The sequence below is a fragment of the Salmo salar genome, chromosome 12 (genome assembly GCF_965601325.2).
Source record: "Salmo salar chromosome 12, fSalSal1, whole genome shotgun sequence".
NCBI lineage: Eukaryota > Metazoa > Chordata > Actinopteri > Salmoniformes > Salmonidae > Salmo > Salmo salar.
In genome coordinates, this window is record NC_138302.1 from 81835119 (window position 1) to 81854607 (window position 19489).

The following is a 19489-nucleotide window of genomic DNA, read 5'->3' on the forward strand; positions in this document are numbered from 1 at the left end:
TATGGTAACGGGAATCAAACGAATATTAGGGATCTAAATGTTTTTGTTTGTTGCTAACTTAAGTGTATTTGTAGGTATACTATTACAATAGTCTGTCATATAGTTATGATTTTTTTAAATGAGCAAATTCACTAAATTATAATTTTCTTTAACTCCCCTAAAAAGTGAGGCCAACAAATGGATGCGTCCAAAGACGTTTTAGATAGAAAAAAGATGGCCGCGGCGACGGTCAAGTCGAAATCCAATGAAAACGCTCTATTCGCTGTGATATGAGATTTGCGGAAGAGCTGTTGGCAGGCGTGGCAAAATAACTTCCGCCTTTAAAACCCACTACAACAGAGAAATGGTGAGTGAGTTGAATCTCAATTTAATCAGAAATACCGATTATATTCTCTGCTTTTAAATTCCCAGGTTGAACCTTAATCTGGTGGTTTGACAGGACGCCCTATGAAAAAAGTATCGATCAAAGCAAGACAGACTAGAAATCTCTGACAACACCACAACACCATAATATGTTTGTAGTAACATGATTGTAGCAAAACCTGTGACCATGGTACTGTCTGTCTAGAGGTCCAGACAGCAGTCTGTCTGAGACGGAAATGTAAAGCCTTAGTAAAAAAAAAAAGTTTCTGGATGATTGTCGTGATAATTGAAATGTAATAGTGATGTTTTCTATCCGTGAGTTAATGGTGGCACTACCTCCCTCAGACAGCGACCCTGCGCCCATACTTGAACGCTGTGCGTGCCACACTGCAGGCCGCCCTCTGTCTGGAGAACTTCTCCTCTCAGGTAGTGGAACGCCACAACAAACCAGAGGTGGAGGTCAGGTGAGTTGTGTGTGAAAAAGTTTCTTTCTTTCTTTCTTTGTCCTCATGATGACATTAGTGTTATTTGTGACACTGTCTTTCCTCATTACAGGAGTAGTAAAGAACTCCTACTACAGCCTGTGGTGATCAGCCGCAATGACAAGGAGAAGGTCCTGATCGAGGGCTCCATCAACTCTGTGCGAGTCAGCATTGCTGTGAAGCAGGTCAGGGAATATGACCTGTCATTTTGCTTTCAATGTTATCCTTCCATTATCTTGATGTTGTGTGTTTGAGGAAATCAAGCCTTTCATATAGATTTGAAAGCTATCGGTTGTAATCAATATGGAAACAAAAAAAGTGTTTCATGCAAATGCTGATTAGTGCACTGTAATTGGCTCCATCAGGCTGATGAGATTGAGAAGATCCTGTGCCACAAGTTCATGCGCTTCATGATGATGAGAGCGGAGAACTTCTTCATTCTCAGGAGGAAACCGGTTGAGGTGATCAATGAAAATCAACTTAGACGTTCATCTTTTAAACTGGGGTTGAAGGAACCAGTGAGATTCATAACAGGAAAGAAAACAGAGGCAGAAATAGAAACAGGAAATTATTCAATTGCTGTTGTTGGACTTGCTAATCTTTTTTTTATTCCTTTTCTCTTCTTCGTCCATCTCTCCATCCTGTCATGTAGGGCTATGACATCAGTTTCCTCATCACCAACTTCCACACGGAGCAGATGTACAAGCACAAGCTGGTGGACTTCGTCATCACCTTCATGGAGGAGATCGACAAGGAGATCAGCGAGATGAAGCTGTCTGTCAATGCCCGTGCCCGTATCGTAGCGGAGGAGTTCCTCAAGAATGTAAGACTGCTATGTGTTAGAAGCAAAACCATCTACATTTTATAGAAATGTGGTCAAATCAGTGGGACTAATGGAACAGTATTATGATGCTTGTCAATGCCTTCCTTTTGTTGCAGTTCTGAGTTGGTGTCCCTCATCCCTCACTGATCACATGACTTGGCCATCACCATGGATCTGTGAGACAGGGCAGGCTCAAGGGTCCGATAGCAGGAAGAGGGTGGAGAAGCGTACTGTAAGTGAACAACCAATCAGCGAGGAATACCATAGAAAAGTGACCAATCCAGTGTGGGTGGGTGTGTGTGGCACCCAACTGCATCTCACAAGTATTTCCCTGTACTCATAAATATTGATGACTGTATATAATGAATTATTTTCTAATTAGAACAAATCTCAAAGCCAAGGCAGGTCCTTAAAAGTATTAACCAGGTTGCTATTCATGATTACTGGGACAATGAGAATGTGTTGTTGCAACTGAAACAGCCTGTGTTGTTTTTATACATTCTGTGTCTTTATGTACTCTTGTTTTTTGTAACAACAAAGAAAATGTAACCTCAAAATGTAACGATCATCACGAAGATACATTTAAAAAATATGTATGTTTACATTTTATTACAAGACATCACAGATTTATTGAACTGTCCTAAAATAAACCATGTTTGAAATGATCACCAATAAAACTCATGAGAGCTTGTTTGTAGTTCTGAGTAATGGTGATCGTGTGTCCCATCCATGCTCTTCGTTTGGCCACATCCTCATTCTTGAGGTTGAGTGTGTGTATACCATTAGATATGTACACTGAGTATACAAAACATTAGGAATACCTGCTCTTTCCATGACAGACTGACCAGGTGAAGGCTATGATCCCTTATTGATGTCACTTGTTAAATCCACTTCAGTCGGTGTAGATGAAGGGGAGGAGACAGGTTAAAGAAGGATTTTTAAATCTTGAGACAATTGAGACATGGATTGTGTATATGTGCCATTCAGAGGGTGTGCCTTTGAACAGGATATGGTAGTAGCAGGGGACAGTCGCACCAGTTTGAGTGTCAAGAACTGCAATGCTTCTAGGTTTTTCCTGTGTGTATCAAGAATGGTCCACCACCCAAAGGACATCCAGCCAACTTGACACAACTGTGGGAAGCATTGGAGCCAACATGGGCATGCGTCCATGTGGAATGCTTACGACACCTTGTAGAGTCCATGCCCTGATGAATTGAGGCCGTTCTGAGGGCGAAAGGGGGTGCAACTCAATATTAGTGTTCATAATGTTCTGTACACTCGGGGCACTTTAATTTCAAATTCTATTTCTGTGGCACTAGCTGTGTTGGTTGGGACTCAAGTCTCTACTAAGATCAGCTGTTTCTCTTCAGTTTGTGTAGAGTAAGGTTCACTGTATTATTTCAGGTGTGAGAAAGGAGAAGTGAATGTGTTGCTGGTTCTAAAATGAGCGAGTCAGATCTTGCATGTTTCCTGATTAGAGTTTGGGCCTCTAGTGCTGAGCTGGGGGGAAGGTAGCTGAGCGTTGGGCAAGTAACCGAAAGGTTAGAATCCCTGAGCGACTATGTGAAAAATCTGATGTGCCGTTAAGCAAGACACTTAACCCTAATTGCTCCTGTAAGTCGCTCTGAATAAGAGTCTCTGCTAAATGACTAAAATGTAACTAAAACAGACTGGTTGTAGTATTTATTTTGTTGAAGATTTCCCTCTGTTCGTAAGCCTTAAGCTGCAAACACATTTCATTATGACCAATTATTATCTTCAAATATTATTTTCATAACACTGAGTTCCAGCACATTCATTCAACACTGGTTCTTTTTGGTAATGTGTATGCAGTTATGTGCTTGGCTGATTTTGAGAAAATCCAACTGTTAGGTAATCTGTAATAGAGGAACTATGTTCGATGAATCTAAGGCAGCTGTATAAAAACACATCTTTATTGAAGATTTTGAAAAATCACAGGAAAAACATTTAGAAAAACACAGGAAAAATGATCAAACATTTGGATTCAATAGCAGCCAACATAAGCACCAACAATTGAATATGCCCACATATTTGCATATGCTGATGGTGTAGCCATCACATATGTATAATTGCACATCTCAAAATACTTTTTAATATAAAACATTGACATGAAGAACAATAGTGACACTTCTGAGGTTCAAAATGGACAAGTGAATCACAAAATCAATACTTTGAGGGGCTTCATACTTTACAAAAATAAGTTGCTGTCCATTTCTCTCCTAGACAAGACAACACTGTAAGCTATATATAAAGCCTTAACACACATAAACCAAACAACTAACAAGGACTTACGGCTCTTCCTACCATGAGAATGGAGCAGCAAAAGGAAATTCCCTGAAAGCATACCCCAAAACCCTAGAATGCAAGCAGAACTGTTCATTTAATTCCCATTTCTGTTTGGACCTCTAAACCATTGGTCTGAATGTGCTGTAGACTGACTGAGATACCTACGGAGGAGTAATACGGACAACTGATACAATTCTACAGGCCAATTCAGGATGCTTACAGAAAAGCCAAAAGGCTCTGGATCCTTCAGTTCACATTTGCTCTGAACATAGACACCAAAACAGGACAAGGATGTGCTCAGAGGGAGATGGGGCCGAAAAACAACCTGGTCTCAGAGCAAAACGTGTTATATTTTACAAAAATCCTTGCCACTCCATACACTATATATACAAAAGTATGTGAACACCCCTTCAAATTAGTGGATTCGGCTATTTCAGCCACACCCGTTGCTGACAGGTGTATATAATCGAGCACACAGCCACCCAATCTCCATAGACAAACATTGACAGTAAAATAGCCTTACTGAAGAGCTCAATGACTTTCAACGTGATACCACCTTTCCAACAAGTCAGTTTGTAAAATGTCTGCCATGCTAGAGCTGCCCGGTCAACTGTAAGTGCTATTATTGTGAAGTGGAAACGTCTAGGAGCAACAACAGCTTAGCTGCGAAGTGGTAGGCCACACAAGCTCACAGAACAGGAACACCGAGTGCTAAAGTGCGTAAAAGTCATCTGTCCTCGGTTGCAACACTCACTACCAAGTTCCAAACTGCCTCTGGAAGCAACGTCAGCACAATAACTGTTCGTTGGGAGCTTCATGAAATGGGTTTCCATGGCCGAGCAGCTGCACACAAACCTAAGATCACCATGCGCAATGCCAAGCGTCGTCTGGAGTGCTGTAAAGCTTGCCACAATTGGACTCTGGAGCAGTGGAAACACGTTCTCTGGAGTGATGAATTACACTTCACCATCTGGCAGTCCGGCGGACAAATCTGGGTTTGGCGGATGCCAGGAGAACGCTACCTGCTCGAATGCATAGTGTCATCTGTAAAGTTTGGTGGAGGAGGAATAAAGGTCTGGGTCCCTTAGTTCCAGTGAAGGGAAATCTTAATGCTACAGCATACAATGACATTTTAGACAATTCTGTGCTTCCAACTTTCTGGCAACTGTTTGGGGAAGGCCCTTTGCTGTTTCAGCATGACAATGCCCCTGTGCACAAAGCGAAGAGTGGAGGCTGTTATAGCCGCAAAGGGGGGGGGGGGGATTCCATATCAATGCCAATGATTTTGTAATGAGATGTTCGACGAGTAGGTGTCCAAATGTAGTGTATGTTACTTAAAGTTAGGTTACATTACATTGGCCTACAAATGTAATATCGATCGTACAATATAATATGAATTGTAGGACGTATAGTATCCTACGTCTTGATCGTTTAGTATGATATATTGCATTCGACTGCTTTAGAAGGATATGCTACGTTAGACTGCTTTAGTATGATATGCTACGTTCCACTGCTTTAGTATAATATATTACATTTGACTGCTTTAGTATATGATATGCTCCGTTAGGTTAGGGGTTAAGGTTAGGAGTTAGATTAAAGGGTTATGGTTAGGGGAAGGGTTAGCTAACATGCTAAGTAGTTGCAAAGTTGCTTAAAAAGTACAGTGCCTTCAGAAAATATTCATACCCCTTGACTTATTCCACATTTTGTTGTGTTACAACCTGAATTTAAATTGATTAAATCGTTTTTTTCCGCTCACCCATCTTCACACAAAACCCCATAATGACAAAATAAAAACATGTTTTTAGAAACTTTTGCAAATTTATTGAAAATGAAATACAGAAATCTCTCATTTACATTAGTATTCACACCCCTGAGTCAATACATGTTAGAATAAGATTTGGTGAGATTACAGCTGTGTTTTTCTGGGTAAATCTCTCAAGAGCCTTGCACACCTGGATTAATCAATATTTGCACATTATCATTTTTTTAATTCTTCAAGCTCTGTCAAGTTGGTTGTTGATCATTACTAGACTGACATTTTTAAGTCTTCTGTCTTTAAGACAGAACTGTAACTAGGCCATTCAGGAACATTCAATGTCGTCTTTGTAAGCAACTCCAGTGTATATTTGGCCTTGTGTTTTAGGTTATTGTCCTGCTGAAAGGTGAATTTTTCTGTTGGGAAGCAGACTGAACCAGATTTTTCTCTAAGGATTTTGCCCGTGCTTAGCTGTATTTGTTTCTTTTATCCTAAAACAACTCCCTAGTCCTTGCCGATGACAAGGATACTCATAACATGATGTAGCCAACACCATGCTTGAAAATGAGTGGTACTCAGTGATGTATGGATGTTGAATTTGCCCCCAAACATGACGCTTTGTATTCAGGACATGAAGTTCATTTATTTGCAATTTTACTTTAATGCCTTATTGCAAACAGGATGCATGTATATTTTTATTCTTTACAGGCTTCCTTCTGTTCACGCTGTCATTTAGGTTAGTATTGTGGAGTAACTACAATGTCGTTGATCCATCCTCAGTTTTTCCCTATCACAGCCATTAAAAACTAACTATTTTAAAGTCACCATTGGCCTCATGGTGAAATCCCTGAGCGGTTTTCTTCCTCTCCGGCAACGGAGTTCGGTAGGATGCCTGTATCTTTGAAGTGACTGGGTGTATTGATAAACCATCCAAAGTGTAATTCATAACTTTGCTTTGCTCAAAGGGATATTCAATGTCCGCTTTAATTATTATAATTTTTTTTACCAATGTACCAATAGGTGCCCCTTTGTGAGGCATTGGAAAACCTCCCTGGTCTTTGTGGTTGAATCTGTGTTTGAAATTCACTGCTCGCCTGAGGGACCTTAGAAATAATTGTATGTGTGGGATACAGAGATGAGGTAGTCATGTTAAACACTACTATTGCACACAGAGGCCATGCAATTTATGTGACTTGTTAAGTAAATCTTTACTCCTGAACTTATTTAGTCTTGCCCTAACAAACAGGTTGAATACTTGACTCAAGACATTTCTAAAAACATTATTCCACTTTGATATTATGGGTTATTGTGTGTAGGTCAGTGATACATTTCAAATTTAATCCATTTTAAATTCAGGCTGTAATACAACAACTTTTGGAAAAAGTCAAGGGGTGTCAATACTTTTCCGTAGTTGCTAAAATGCTAATATTGTCCATGATGAGATTTGAACACACAACCGTTGGGTTGCTAGACATTCGCGTTATACGCCTACCCATCCACCCTCCTTTTGTTTTTGCTTTAAGTAATCTGTCATCCCAAACATATAACTAACTTAGCATACTAATTTGAGCGTGCCAGATTTACAGGCTAATGTAATGTAACCTAACAAAGTAACATATCATACTTAATGGAGTGGCATGGATTTTTGTAAAATACAGTACCAGTCAAAAATGTGGACATGCCTACTCATTCAAGGGTTTTTCTTTATTTTTACAATTTTCTACATTGTAGAATAATAGTGAAGATATCAAAACTATGAAATAACACATATGGAATCATGTAGTAACCAAAAAAGTGTTAAACAAATCAAAATATATGTTATATTTGAGATTCTTCAAAGTAGCCACCCTTTGCCTTGATGACAGCTTTCCACACTCTTGGCATTCGCTCAACTAGCTTCATGAGGTAGTCACCTGGAATGCATTTCAATTAACAGGTGTGCCTTGTTAAAAGTTAATTTGTGGAATTTCTTTCCTTCTTAATGCGTTTGAGCCAATCAGTTGTGTTGTGACAAGGTAGGGGTGGTATACAGAAGATAGCCCTATTTGGTAAAAGACCAAGTCCATATTATAGCAAGAACAGCTCAAATAAGCAAAGAGAAATGACAGTCCATCATTACTTTATGACATGGTCAGTCAATTCTGAAAATGTCAATAACTCTGAAAGTTTCTTCAAGTGCAGTCGCAAAAACCATCAAGCGCTATGATGTAACTGGCTCTCATGAGGACCGCCACAGGAAAGGTATACCCAGAGTTACCTCTGCTGCAGCGGATAAGTTCATTAGAGTTACCAGCCTCAGAAATTGCAGCCTAAATAAATGCTTCAGAGTTCAAGTAACAGACACATCTCAACATCAACTGTTCAGAGGAGACTGTGTGACTCAGGCCTTCATGGTCAAATTTCTGCAAAGAAACCACTAATAAAGGACACCAATAATAAGAAAATACTTGCTTGGGGCAAGAAACACAAGCAATGGACATCACAACAGTGGAAATCTATCCATTGGCCCAATTTTCCAAATTTGAGATTTTTGGTTCCAACTCCCGTGTCTTTGTGTGACGGAGAGTAGGTGAGCGGATTATCTCTGCATGTTTGGTTCCCACCGTGAAGCATGGAGGTGGTGGTGTGATGGTGCTTTGCTGGTGACACTGATTTATTTAGAATTCAAGGAACACCTAACCAGCATGGCTACCACAGCATTCTGCAGCGATACGCCATCCTATCTGGTTTGGGCTTAGTGGGACTATCATTTGTTTTTCAACAGGACAATGACCCAACACACCTCCAGGCTGTGTAAGGGCTACTTGATTAAGGAGAGTGATGGAGTGCTGCATCAGATGACCTGGCCTCCACAATCACCCGACCTCAACCAAATTGAGATGGTTTGGGATGGTTAGAACGCAGAGTGAAGGAAAAGCAACCAACAAGTGCTCAGCATATGTGGGAACTCCTTCAAGACTGTTGGAAAAGCATTCCAGGTGAAGCTGGTTGAGAGAATGCCAAGTGTGCAGAGCTGTCATCAAAGCAAAGGGTGGCTACTTTGAAGAATCTAAAATATATTTTGATTTGTTTAACACTTTTTTGGTTACTACATAATTCCATGTGTTATTTCATAGTTGTGATGTCTTCACTATTATTCTACAATGTATAAAATAGTACAATCAAAGAAAAATAAGTTGGTGAGTCCAAACTTTTGACTGGTACTGTATGTTTTGCTTTGAGACCAGGCTGTGAAAACATTACATCGCCCAACAAAGAACCATCAATTGAGTGAGTTGCACAGATAGAATGTCCATTGACTCTGTACCACTAGAGACACAAGTAATGACACTTAGTAATGACACGTAGTAACAAGGAGGTAGAGGAGAGAGCCCAAACTTCAATCCGAGTGGCTTGCATTTCAGAGGTGAGGTGGGACTGTCTGCAAGGCATCTTCTGTGGTGCGATGAACGTTGACGTTCTGAAAGAGGAACATACACGTTTTACATCCCTTTGAAGACACACCAGAATGACGAATCAAATCTCAAATCTCATGTCCATGGCGTTTCAAAATAAGGGACATGTTCTGTGGTTACGAACTTAAAAACAAAATCCCCCATAGCTTCAAGGGATAGAAGTCCTAGAACAAGGCATTTCATTCCAGTGAGAGACACCATGTGCTATACACAGTGAAGTTTGTTTATGTTTGCGGCAGAGATAATGGTTTAGAGAAATAGTTATTAGTTTAGACAACTGAACATTATTGTTCCTGGTCAGCTGATTATGTACACACTTCCAAGCCAGTGTCTAGGACAAGTAAATGTGTGTATGAAAAAGGCATGTTTGCAGTTGGCTTTGTGGACGAGGAAAGTTACTGTTATGGTGACGGGTACGGTGTCAGGAAGAGGCCAAGCAGTGTTCTACAAACAGGTGTTGATATTGAGTCTGATGAATAGGCATTTGTACTCTACAGAGGAAATTACTTCCAATACAGCTTCTGCATATTAATAAAGGTTGAGGACCAAATGCCCCGCATTTGCATAGCACAATATAAGAGGTTTATGAAGACATTTGTAGAACAAAAACGTGAGGGTCAATGTATCGATACATAAAATACAGCAGGGCTGGTCAAGTCGATTTTATTAACATAGCCAGTAAACAGTGATATGTAAATTACTTCCTCATATTCCATATGGAGCAGAGACCTTCACATTCTAATAAAAAATATGTTCCTCTGGGCCGTCTTCATACATGATTATAAAATTAACATTTAATCTAACTTGATCAAATTAAAAATACACTAAACTGAATGAATTTTTAAAAATAACTCATTAAAGAAACACTCAAGAGTTTAGGTTTCAGAGTAAAGGTGCAAAACACTACCTCATCAAGTAGACATTTGTGCAACGCTATGAACACCGACAGACACACATTCAACTTTTAAACTAATTAAGACAGTGAGTCACATTGAAATCCACAGACTCACTACTGACAAATAATAATAAAATACTGAGCTTCCCGAATAGAAAAGTGACATACATCCATGAGACTAAATTTAAAAAAAGGTTATCCTAAAATGAAAATATTTGAAATGTGCTTCGGGTTAATCGCTTCACATTTGGCAGTTCAACATTGATTTACAAAACCATTATGTCAATTTGGAGAGGAAAAAAAGCAGCAGGTCAATAAACCCAAAAAAATGACACCAGACCCTTATGGTAGGGATATTTACAAATGAACTAGATTCCAGTTAATTATAATTATTATTGAATACTCCAAAACAAATCAGAGTACTTCCGATGTCAGGAAGTAAAGAGGGTATGGAGTGACTGAGGTCTAAGTGTCTGATTGAAGGACAAGTTAATGGGGCTGGGCCAGAAGGAGGAGTGGAAAGAAGGGAGTGAGAGCATGAGGGATACTATCTCACTGATGTGCTGGTACTGTTAGCAAAGCCTCCTCAGCCATCCGCGACACCTTTACGTTCTGTTCAGCAATGAAACAAAAGGTTGGGGTCAAACATCAGGGAAACAAAATAGCTATAATGGGAGGATGGGTGGGAAAGACAGGGGGCTCTATTCTAACAAACCCAGCGCAATGGTAAATCTTAGCGCTGGTGGTAGCGTTATAGGTTCTGGGTGAGTCAGAAATATTTTTGGCATTTTCACAACAGGAATTATAGGCAGAGTAGTTGGTGGTGGCGTGAAAGGGCTGGGTTTTGATGAATAAACAAGTTGAGTGTGTCAAGACTTGGTCCTTCACTGGCCAATCAGAACATAAACCATGGCTAAATATGCATTTGCTTCAAGTTGTGTATTTATGGTCTTTTATGTATCGCAACTCCAATTCGAATGTTAGTCCGTTATAGCCTAGTTCGCTAAATATGTTGAACATATCAGCCCACATTGTTCTAAAACACATTGCTTCAATATGGAAACATAGGCAACAGCATTCGCACTAATACAAGGGCATAGTCTACTGTAAATTGCAGTCTGGACATGCCAAACGTAGTCAACAAGCAACAATAAATTCACTAGGCTATTGATAAGGCCTAAAATGGCAGTCCACAATTCTAATAAAAACAAAATAACTTGTTTTAAAGAGGCAATGTCTAAATACAGTTACAGGCACCATAATTGCTCCCCATGGGCATATAATACAGACCAGGCAAATAAGACTATGGAGGGTTTTACACACATCCAAACTTTTCACGGGAGCTGGATAAAGATCCAATGTAAAGAGAACGGGGGAATGTCCACTCACCGTTATACTTCACAACTGTAATGTTTTATAAACATCATGGAACCACCTTACAGATCATATTTGCACTTCTCCAGAAATAGCAGACAAAATTTCCATTGCATTCAAGCCATGTATCATTTTTTTTTAAATAATCTGTCGTTGATATGGCATTATGAGGACTGAATATTTTGGAAGAGCAAGTCTTCGGTAAATTGGATGTGGGGTGCTCTTTGAAAATGGGGATGGATAGCCTACTTCAACAAGCAAAACGCAGATTTGTGAATTGTGAATAATTAAAATGCACAAGGGCTTAAACCTCCAATATTTAAAAGCACTCCCAGTAGAAACCATTTATTCAAAAGCTACTTTTGGCCAGGATAAAAAGGCCCACCTATGCGATGTTGTTAAACCAGCCTTGATTAACGGGAGAGTAGGCTATGCTTGTTTTTGAATCCAATTAAATGAAAGGGGCGGAAATCAATAATTTGTTAAGGTTTCTAAATACAAGGTTCACTAGCACATCTTTCATTCCATCGGGACTGTGCATCATGGCTGGAAAGGCTGCACTTCCGCTCTCAAAATCATGCCATTATCAACAGCGTTACCGTTAAGACCTGCATTTTGTGAGTCTTAAAACTTACCATTAGTGCTGTATGATATTGTAACTTTTGCGGGGCTTTTTAAAGGACACACCTCAAATATTGCCACCCCTCCCACCTCAGTGCAAGCGAGCTGATGTTCGACAGGTAAATTGACAAACCTGGCGTTAGGACTGGAAAATGGCACTCTGCCATTTTTTACATGCCTAAGTTGCAAACTAATGTGCATTTGACACTAGCACCTCCTTAGCACCAGCTGAAAACAGAGCCCAGGATGTGATAAGCCAATTTAATAATTTAATTATTCAAGTTAATTTGAATAGTTACTCCCTAAATGCTTCTCTACGTATATGATAAAGAAATGTCATGAACATGATTCCTAATCACACAGATTTCACCTGATGATATAACATCATGAATCATGTCGTTTCATCCCACTATCCTCTAATTGGTTTATTCAGGATGAGCATGTGAAATGGTGATGGACAATGGATGAAGGTCACAACATGAGTCACTATCATCATCTTTAGTACTGATACCAGTGCACATGACATCTTTACAATAAAGAATCCACTCTAAGCATTACTATTAAACACGCCTCTGATTATGAAGCCATTGCAACCAGGACTGTTGAAAAGCACTACTGCTGCACTGGTTACAGAGTTTAGAGTCATATGTCAAGCGTAGCACAGATTTCCCCTTATGTTTACCAAATCAGTATCTGTGTGCGAGTATGTAGATATACCAACCTCTGGTCTATCTCTGTGAGTGTTCACTGCGTCCACATTTAGGTAGATGGACTCCACCTTACAGCCTGAAAACACAGAGCACAGAAAGGTGCATTCTTGCATTATAAACAACTAAATCCAAATGTGAAATATTTGTTATTTCACATTGAAGCAGGTACAGACAGGACTGCGTAGCAGTGGAAGGCCAGTCTTACCATAAGCCACTGGTGTGAGCTTCAGCACGGTGTGCAGTGGGCACTTCAAGTAGGGCAGTTCCTCTGAGAAACAACACACAAACATTACCAAGAAATCTATTACAAAAGAGATCTACAAAAAGGGGAATAAACAACACCTTCCATCGGTCTTATCCAGGAGACAACCAGACTGACCTGCGGTTTTATCCAGGAAGTATGCCAGCAGGCAGCGCATGATAGCCTGGTGACAGACAACCAGGATGTTCTCCTGTCTCTCCAGCTCCATGATGACCGGCTCCAGACGCTGCACCAGGTCTTCATAGGACTGAGGGGACAGGTCAACGGTCAGATACAGACAGACCAACCAAGACACTCACTCGGCCAAAAAGGGTGACAAAAACTTACAGCAGGGGGTAAAACCCACCCCCAAAAAACAGGGCCCTGACAAATACTACAAGATGAGAAATTATCTTCAGTAATGGGGTCTACAGTGGAAAACAATGTAGAAAGCATTTTTGCAAATTAATACAAAATTAAAACTGAAATATTACATTTACATAAATATTCAGACGCTTTACTCAGTACTTTGTTGAAGCACCGTTGCCAGCGATCACAGCCTCGAGTCTTCTTTGGTATGACGCTACAAGCTTGGCACACCTGTATTTGGGAGTTTCTCTCCTTCTCTGCAGATCCTCTCAAGCTCTGTCAGGTTGGATGGGGAGCGACGCTGCACAGGTATTTTTAGGTCTCTCCAGAGATGTTCAAAATCGGGTTCAAGTCTGGTCTCTGGCTGGGCCACTCAAGGACATTCAGAGACTTGTCCCGAAGCCACTCCTGCATTGTCTTGGCTGTGGGCTTATGGTCAATGTCCTGTTGGAAAGTGTTCCTTCGCCGCAGTCTGAGGATCTCAGTGCTCTGGAGCAGGTTTTCGTCAAGGCTCTCTGTACTTTGCTCCATTCATCTTTCCCTCAATCCTGACTAGTCTCTCAGTCCCTGCAGCTGAAAAACATCCCCACAGTATGATGGTGCCACCACCATGCTCCACCATAGGGATGGTATTGGCCAGGTGATGAGTGGTGCGTGGTTTTCTCCAGACGTGATGCTTGGCATTCAGGCCAAAGAGTTCCATCTTGGTTTCATCAGATCAGAGAATCTTGTTTCTCATGGTCAGAGTCCTTTAGGAACCTTCTGGCAAACTCCAAGTGGGCTATCATGTGCCTTTTACTGAGGAGTGGCTTCCGTCTGGCCACTCTACCATAAAGGCCTGATTGGTAGAGTGCTACAGAGATGGTTGTCCTTCTGGAAGGTTCTCCCATCTCCACAGAGGAACTCTGGAGCGCTGTCAGAGTGACCATCGGGTTCTTGGTCATCTCCTTGACCAAGGCCCTTCTCCCCCGATTGCTCAGTTTGGCCGGACGGCCAGCTCTAGGAAGAGTCTTAGTGGTGGTTCCAAACTTCTTCCATTTCAGAATGATGGAGGTCATTGTGTTCTTGGGGACCATCAATACTGCAGACATTTTTTGGTACCCTTCCTCAGATCTGTGCCTCGACACAATCCGGTCTGGAGCTCTACGGACAATTCCTTCGACCTCATGGCTTGGTTTTTGCTCTGACATGCACTGTCAACTGTGGGACCTTACATAGACAGGTGTGCCTTTCCAAATCATTTCCAATCAATTGAATTTACCACAGGTGGACTCCAATCAAGTTGTAGAAACATCTCAAGGATGATCAATGGAAACAGGATGCACCTGAGCTCAATTTTGAGTCTCATAGCAAAGGGTCTGAATACTTATGTAAATAACGTTTCTTTTTTTTGGTATAAGTTCCAAAAGCCTGTTCTCACTTTGTCATTATGGGGTATTGTGTGTAGATTGATGAGGATTTTTATTTTATTTAAATACATTTTAGAATAAGGCTGTAACGTTACAAAATGTGGAAAAGTGAAGGGGTCTGGATACTTTCCAAATGCACAGTATGTAGCTATTTATTTAGCAAGCTAAAAACCCAGCCTAACGTTAGCTAGCTGCTGGGAGAATGTCATGTCATTGGATGAGTGGCGACTTTTTCCCTCTCATATCGTTTTTCGGCGGCTACAGCTAGAGATGCAGGTGCCATTTACTTAGCCAACAAGAAATGTGAATTGCTTTGCTAGCTAGCTATGCTGAACGACTTATCCAGGTAGCAAGCACATCTCTTAGTTGTTCATCTAATGTATCTGGCATCGATTAAAATGGGCAGGCAGGCAGTTTCCATTCGGTTGTCAAAACTTGGGTTGGGACAAGCGTGCATTGGCAGGCAAGCTGCACAAGGGCGAGCAGGCTACTATTCCCTATCGTTAATCAGTGCAATTTTGACGGCCAACTACAAGCTGAAAAAGTTTGAGGGTTTATCTACTTTTGCCTTGTTAGATTTTAGCTCATCTCGCTCTGGCTAACGTTAGTTGTTGATCTTAGGGAGGGAGAGCGCCTACCTGTTCATGGTTGTTTGATCAATAGGACTGTAAAGTTTCCAAATGTATGGATGCCTGTGGTACAGTACTTAAATATTTACAGAAATCTATTCAGGTGTATATTTTGGCTTTTGGCAAATGCTTTCTAATGGTCTAAAGTCACACTGATGCTACTGCCTGTAAACACAGTCCAGCTCAAAGTACATTTTTGCAGGCCAGTGTGGCAAATGGCTTATTTGCATATAGGCCTACTGTAGCTCTGATTGGCTATGGCGCACCGGTCTGTGTAGATTCCGGTCCTGGACAAGAATGACACGTTTTTATTTACTGCAGTGTCTTAATTGTCCAAACGCACAGCTGCTTTCCAACTATATATTGCTATAGAATTTTCACAAATGCCTTACTCTGTCAGTCCCAAACATTCCATGAAAGTATGGAAACGACCATATCCAAGTGCTTGCTTGTCAAAAACATTGTTAAGAACTGTACAGCTCTTCAGCAGAAGCTATTTCTCACACATATTTCTTGACACATAAAACCAGCATTCAGGTTGGCAGAGCACTTTCATAATACATAAAGATGATTTAACAAATGAGGCATTAGAGAATGTTCTTCTCACTCACCTCTCCCTTTGGGTAACGGTAGCGGTATTTGTCCTGGTCCCTCATTGCAAACTCCAGCGGGTAGTGCTGCTGGATCTCCTCATACATCATCTCCTCACACACACCCTGAGGATAAACACACATGCACCACTTCAGTTACTCAAACACACCGCGACATATTTAGTAAATCACAGACTTGCACAATTTTCCAAATCTACATCTGTATATTGCATTTTAGTTACAGTGTTTATGCACGCTCCATATTTATTTATATACTGGGTTCTTGACAAACCTCACTAGTATATCTTCTGCCGATGCGGTCCGGACCCTGAACAGCTTCTACCAGGCCATAAGACTGCTAAATAGTTAGTTAAATAGTTAACAAATTGCTACCCGGACTATCTGCATTGACTCTTTCTGCACTCTTAACTCATCACATATGCTGCTGCTACTGTGTATTATCCATCCTGTTGCCTAGTCACTTGATCCCTACCTATATGTACATATCTACCTCAATTATCTCATACCACTGCATATCAACTCGGTACTGGTACCCCGTGTAGACAGCCAAGTTATCGTTACTCATTGTGTATTAATCCCCGTGTTTTTATTTTTGCCATTATTTCAAAATAATTGTTGGGAAGAGTCCATAAGTAAGCATTTCACTGTTAGTCGACACCTACTGTTTACAAAGCATGTCATTTGCACATCATTCTTAGTAGATCTTGTGTAAATTAATCCAGTGTATATATACGTACAGACTAAGGGTTTCCAACCTTATCTAGTATGATAAAAAAAAATGAAACTTCACAAACTACTAATTTCATTTGAAATGTCAAATAGGCATATTCTCTTCTCTCCCCTGCAACTCTCCTCCCCAGTCCTTAGTGAACTATATATTTTGTGTCAATATACCTGGTAAAATAATGGTTAATAAACAACTAAGAAGTGCCCTATAAAATCTGATTTCTTCCCCAAATGTTATTTGTTTTATATTTTCCCAAATTAGGTTTTCTGAGTTTTACTTTTCTTGGTATTCGCTTTTTAAAAATTGTATTCACTCTCAAAATTACAATTGTTCATAGAGAAACAACAGAATTGGATGTTGAGTCCATGTCAACGCTTAAATCATAGAAGACTGTGTCTTCCAGACCTACAAAAACAAAGAAAAAAAATCATAATTTATTTGTTTAGGCCCAATTCCCCTTCAATTGCACATGTGCTGTCTAATGTGCCGGTCTAGCGATGGTTCTGTACTGCTGCTGCTCATTTCATGGAAAAATTTGCAAATAACTAATAAATACTAATGATATACATCTGCCAGGTAAGCATACTTTGCAGTTAACATTTAAATTGAGAAGGTTTTGGGGAGTATCTGTCAACGCACAAGATCTTCTGCATCAACTGGCTGGCTACACAGTGCGTAGACAAAGAAACGCGTGCACCAGGCAACATTGCTGGAAATTAATTGGCTGATATGGTGTGTTTAAGCAAATAGTGTCTAACCAGGGGTGGGATAATGTCAATGTTGTGATGATTAGATAGTAGCTGGGAGCTTGCGGTGTCTGATACTTGTGTGATTAGTTTATGACAGTTTGCGGTAGAACACTTGAAAATTGCATGTACTTTCAGAATTGTTTGGCGAGCTTCCGCAACCTGTTAGAGACCCCTGGTATAGATTGTAGCTATGGGGGTAGTCGGCTGTACCTGCACCAAAACTCCAGTATTTTTCCTTCATAGCCTGTTCTCCATCTTGTTTTTAAATAGGGAGTCACTTTTACTTCCATGATCAGCAACTGCTAAGGGAGGGGGGGAGTAGCAGGAGGACGAATGTCCATGGGAGTAGAAGGGAGAAAGAATGTCCATAGGGGGAGTCGAAGGGTGGAAGCAGCAGGATAAAGAATGTCCATAGTGGGAGTAGCAGGTAAGTTGAGGGTGTGGTTGGAGGGGATGTCCATGAGAGGGGGGGAGCAGGTAACTGACTCATTGTGGTGGCTATTCAGCAGCCTAATGGTCTGAGGGTAGTCTCAGTTTAGTTTTTGCCATGATGCTCCTGCACTGCCCACGTCTGAATGATTGAAGCAGAGAGGACAGGGCATTGCTTGCGTGGATGGGGTTTCTGATGATCTTCTTGGCCTTCCTGCAACATCTGGTCTGGTATGTGTCCTGTAGGGCAGGCAGTGCGCACCCACACTCTGAAGAGCCTTGCGGTCTGCTGCGGTGAAGCTGCCGTACCAGGCTGTGATGCAGCCCAACAGTATGCTCTTGATGGTGCTCCTGTAGAACACTGAGGGCCCTCGGGGACAGGCCAAATTGCTTCAGCATCCTGGAGGTTGAAGAGTCGCTGCCGTGCCTTCATCACTATGGTGTGTGTGGTTAGACCATTTCAGCTTCTTTGAAATGTGTACGCAGAGGAATTTTAGGTTATTGACCGTCTCCACGGCAGCCCCGTTGATGAGGATGGGGGCGTGTCCAGCCTGGTTCCTCCTGAAGACCACAATCAGCTCCTTTGTTTTGCTAATGTTGAAGGAGAGGTTCTTTACCTGGCACCACGCCATCAGAGTGCCTACCTCCTTCCTGTAGGCTGTCTCGCCGTTGTTGGTAATCAGGCCTACTACTGTCGTGTCGTCAGCCAACTTGAATATGGAGTTGGAACTGTGAGGACACACAGTTGTGGGTATACAGAGAATACAGGAGGGGACTGCGGACGCATCCTTGTGGGTCCCCCATGTTGAGGATCAGCGTTGTTGAGTAGGTAATGCTGCCTACCTTCACCATCTGGAGGCAGCCCGTCAGGAAGTCCAGGACCAAGATACATAGGGAGGAGTTCAGACCCAGGGCTGTGAGCTTTGTAATGAGCATATAGGGCACTATGGTATTGAAGGCCAAGCTATAGTCAACGAACAGCAGCCTCACATATGCATTCCTTTTGTCCAGGTGGGTAAGGGCAGTGTGCAGTGCAATTGGATCTGTCAGGGCGATAGGCAAATTGGAGAGGGTCAAGTGTGTTGGAGAGGGAGATTGGTGAGAATCCATTTAATCATTTTTAATTTAATTCAGTCTAACACAAAATGTGGAATAAGTCAAGGGGTACAAATAAACTCAAATAAACTCAAAAAAAAGAAACGTCCTCTCACTGTCGACTGCATTTATTTTCATCAAACTTAACATGTGTAAATATTTGTATGAACATAAGATTCAACAACTGAGACATAAACTGAACAAGTTCCACAGACATGTGACTAACAGAAATTGAATAATGATTTGCCAGTTCTTGCTATAAGATGTTACCCCTCTCTTCCACCAAGGCACCTCCAAGTTCCCGGATATTTCTGGGGGGGGAATGGCCCTAGCCCTCACCCTCCGATCCCACAGGTCCCAGGCGTGCTCAATGGGATTGAGATCCGGGCTCTTGGCTGGCCATGGCAGAATACTGACATTCCTGTCTTGCAGGAAATCACG

The 19489-nt window shown here is 41.2% G+C and overlaps 2 protein-coding genes across 4 annotated transcripts in view; one reads left to right on the forward strand and one right to left on the reverse strand.

The window, feature by feature from the left end:
- The first annotated feature begins 216 nt into the window (after positions 1 to 216).
- On the forward strand, positions 217 to 2365 carry LOC106565815 (actin-related protein 2/3 complex subunit 4). The gene is made up of 6 exons (XM_014133378.3): positions 217 to 346; positions 709 to 827; positions 919 to 1030; positions 1211 to 1306; positions 1498 to 1668; positions 1785 to 2365. The coding sequence occupies exons 1-6, from the start codon at positions 344 to 346 to the stop codon at positions 1788 to 1790; spliced, it is 507 nt and encodes a 168-aa protein (XP_013988853.1). The 5' UTR covers positions 217 to 343; the 3' UTR covers positions 1791 to 2365.
- Positions 2366 to 3586: 1221 nt separating this feature from the next.
- The window catches only part of pfkfb4a (6-phosphofructo-2-kinase/fructose-2,6-biphosphatase 4a), a 50489-nt gene continuing 34586 nt past the window's right edge, over positions 3587 to 19489 (reverse strand). For 2 of the 3 annotated variants that reach the window (XM_014133377.3, XM_014133375.3), the window contains exons 10-14: positions 16049 to 16153; positions 13169 to 13298; positions 12995 to 13057; positions 12801 to 12865; positions 3587 to 9194 (exon numbers count right to left, since the gene is read on the reverse strand). In XM_014133377.3, the coding sequence (XP_013988852.1) occupies positions 9135 to 9194; positions 12801 to 12865; positions 12995 to 13057; positions 13169 to 13298; positions 16049 to 16153 (423 nt within the window). In that variant the 3' untranslated portion in view covers positions 3587 to 9134. Of the gene's footprint in view, positions 9195 to 9836; positions 10697 to 12800; positions 12866 to 12994; positions 13058 to 13168; positions 13299 to 16048; positions 16154 to 19489 lie in introns of those variants that run through there. The other variant, XM_014133376.3, reaches the window with a different exon arrangement.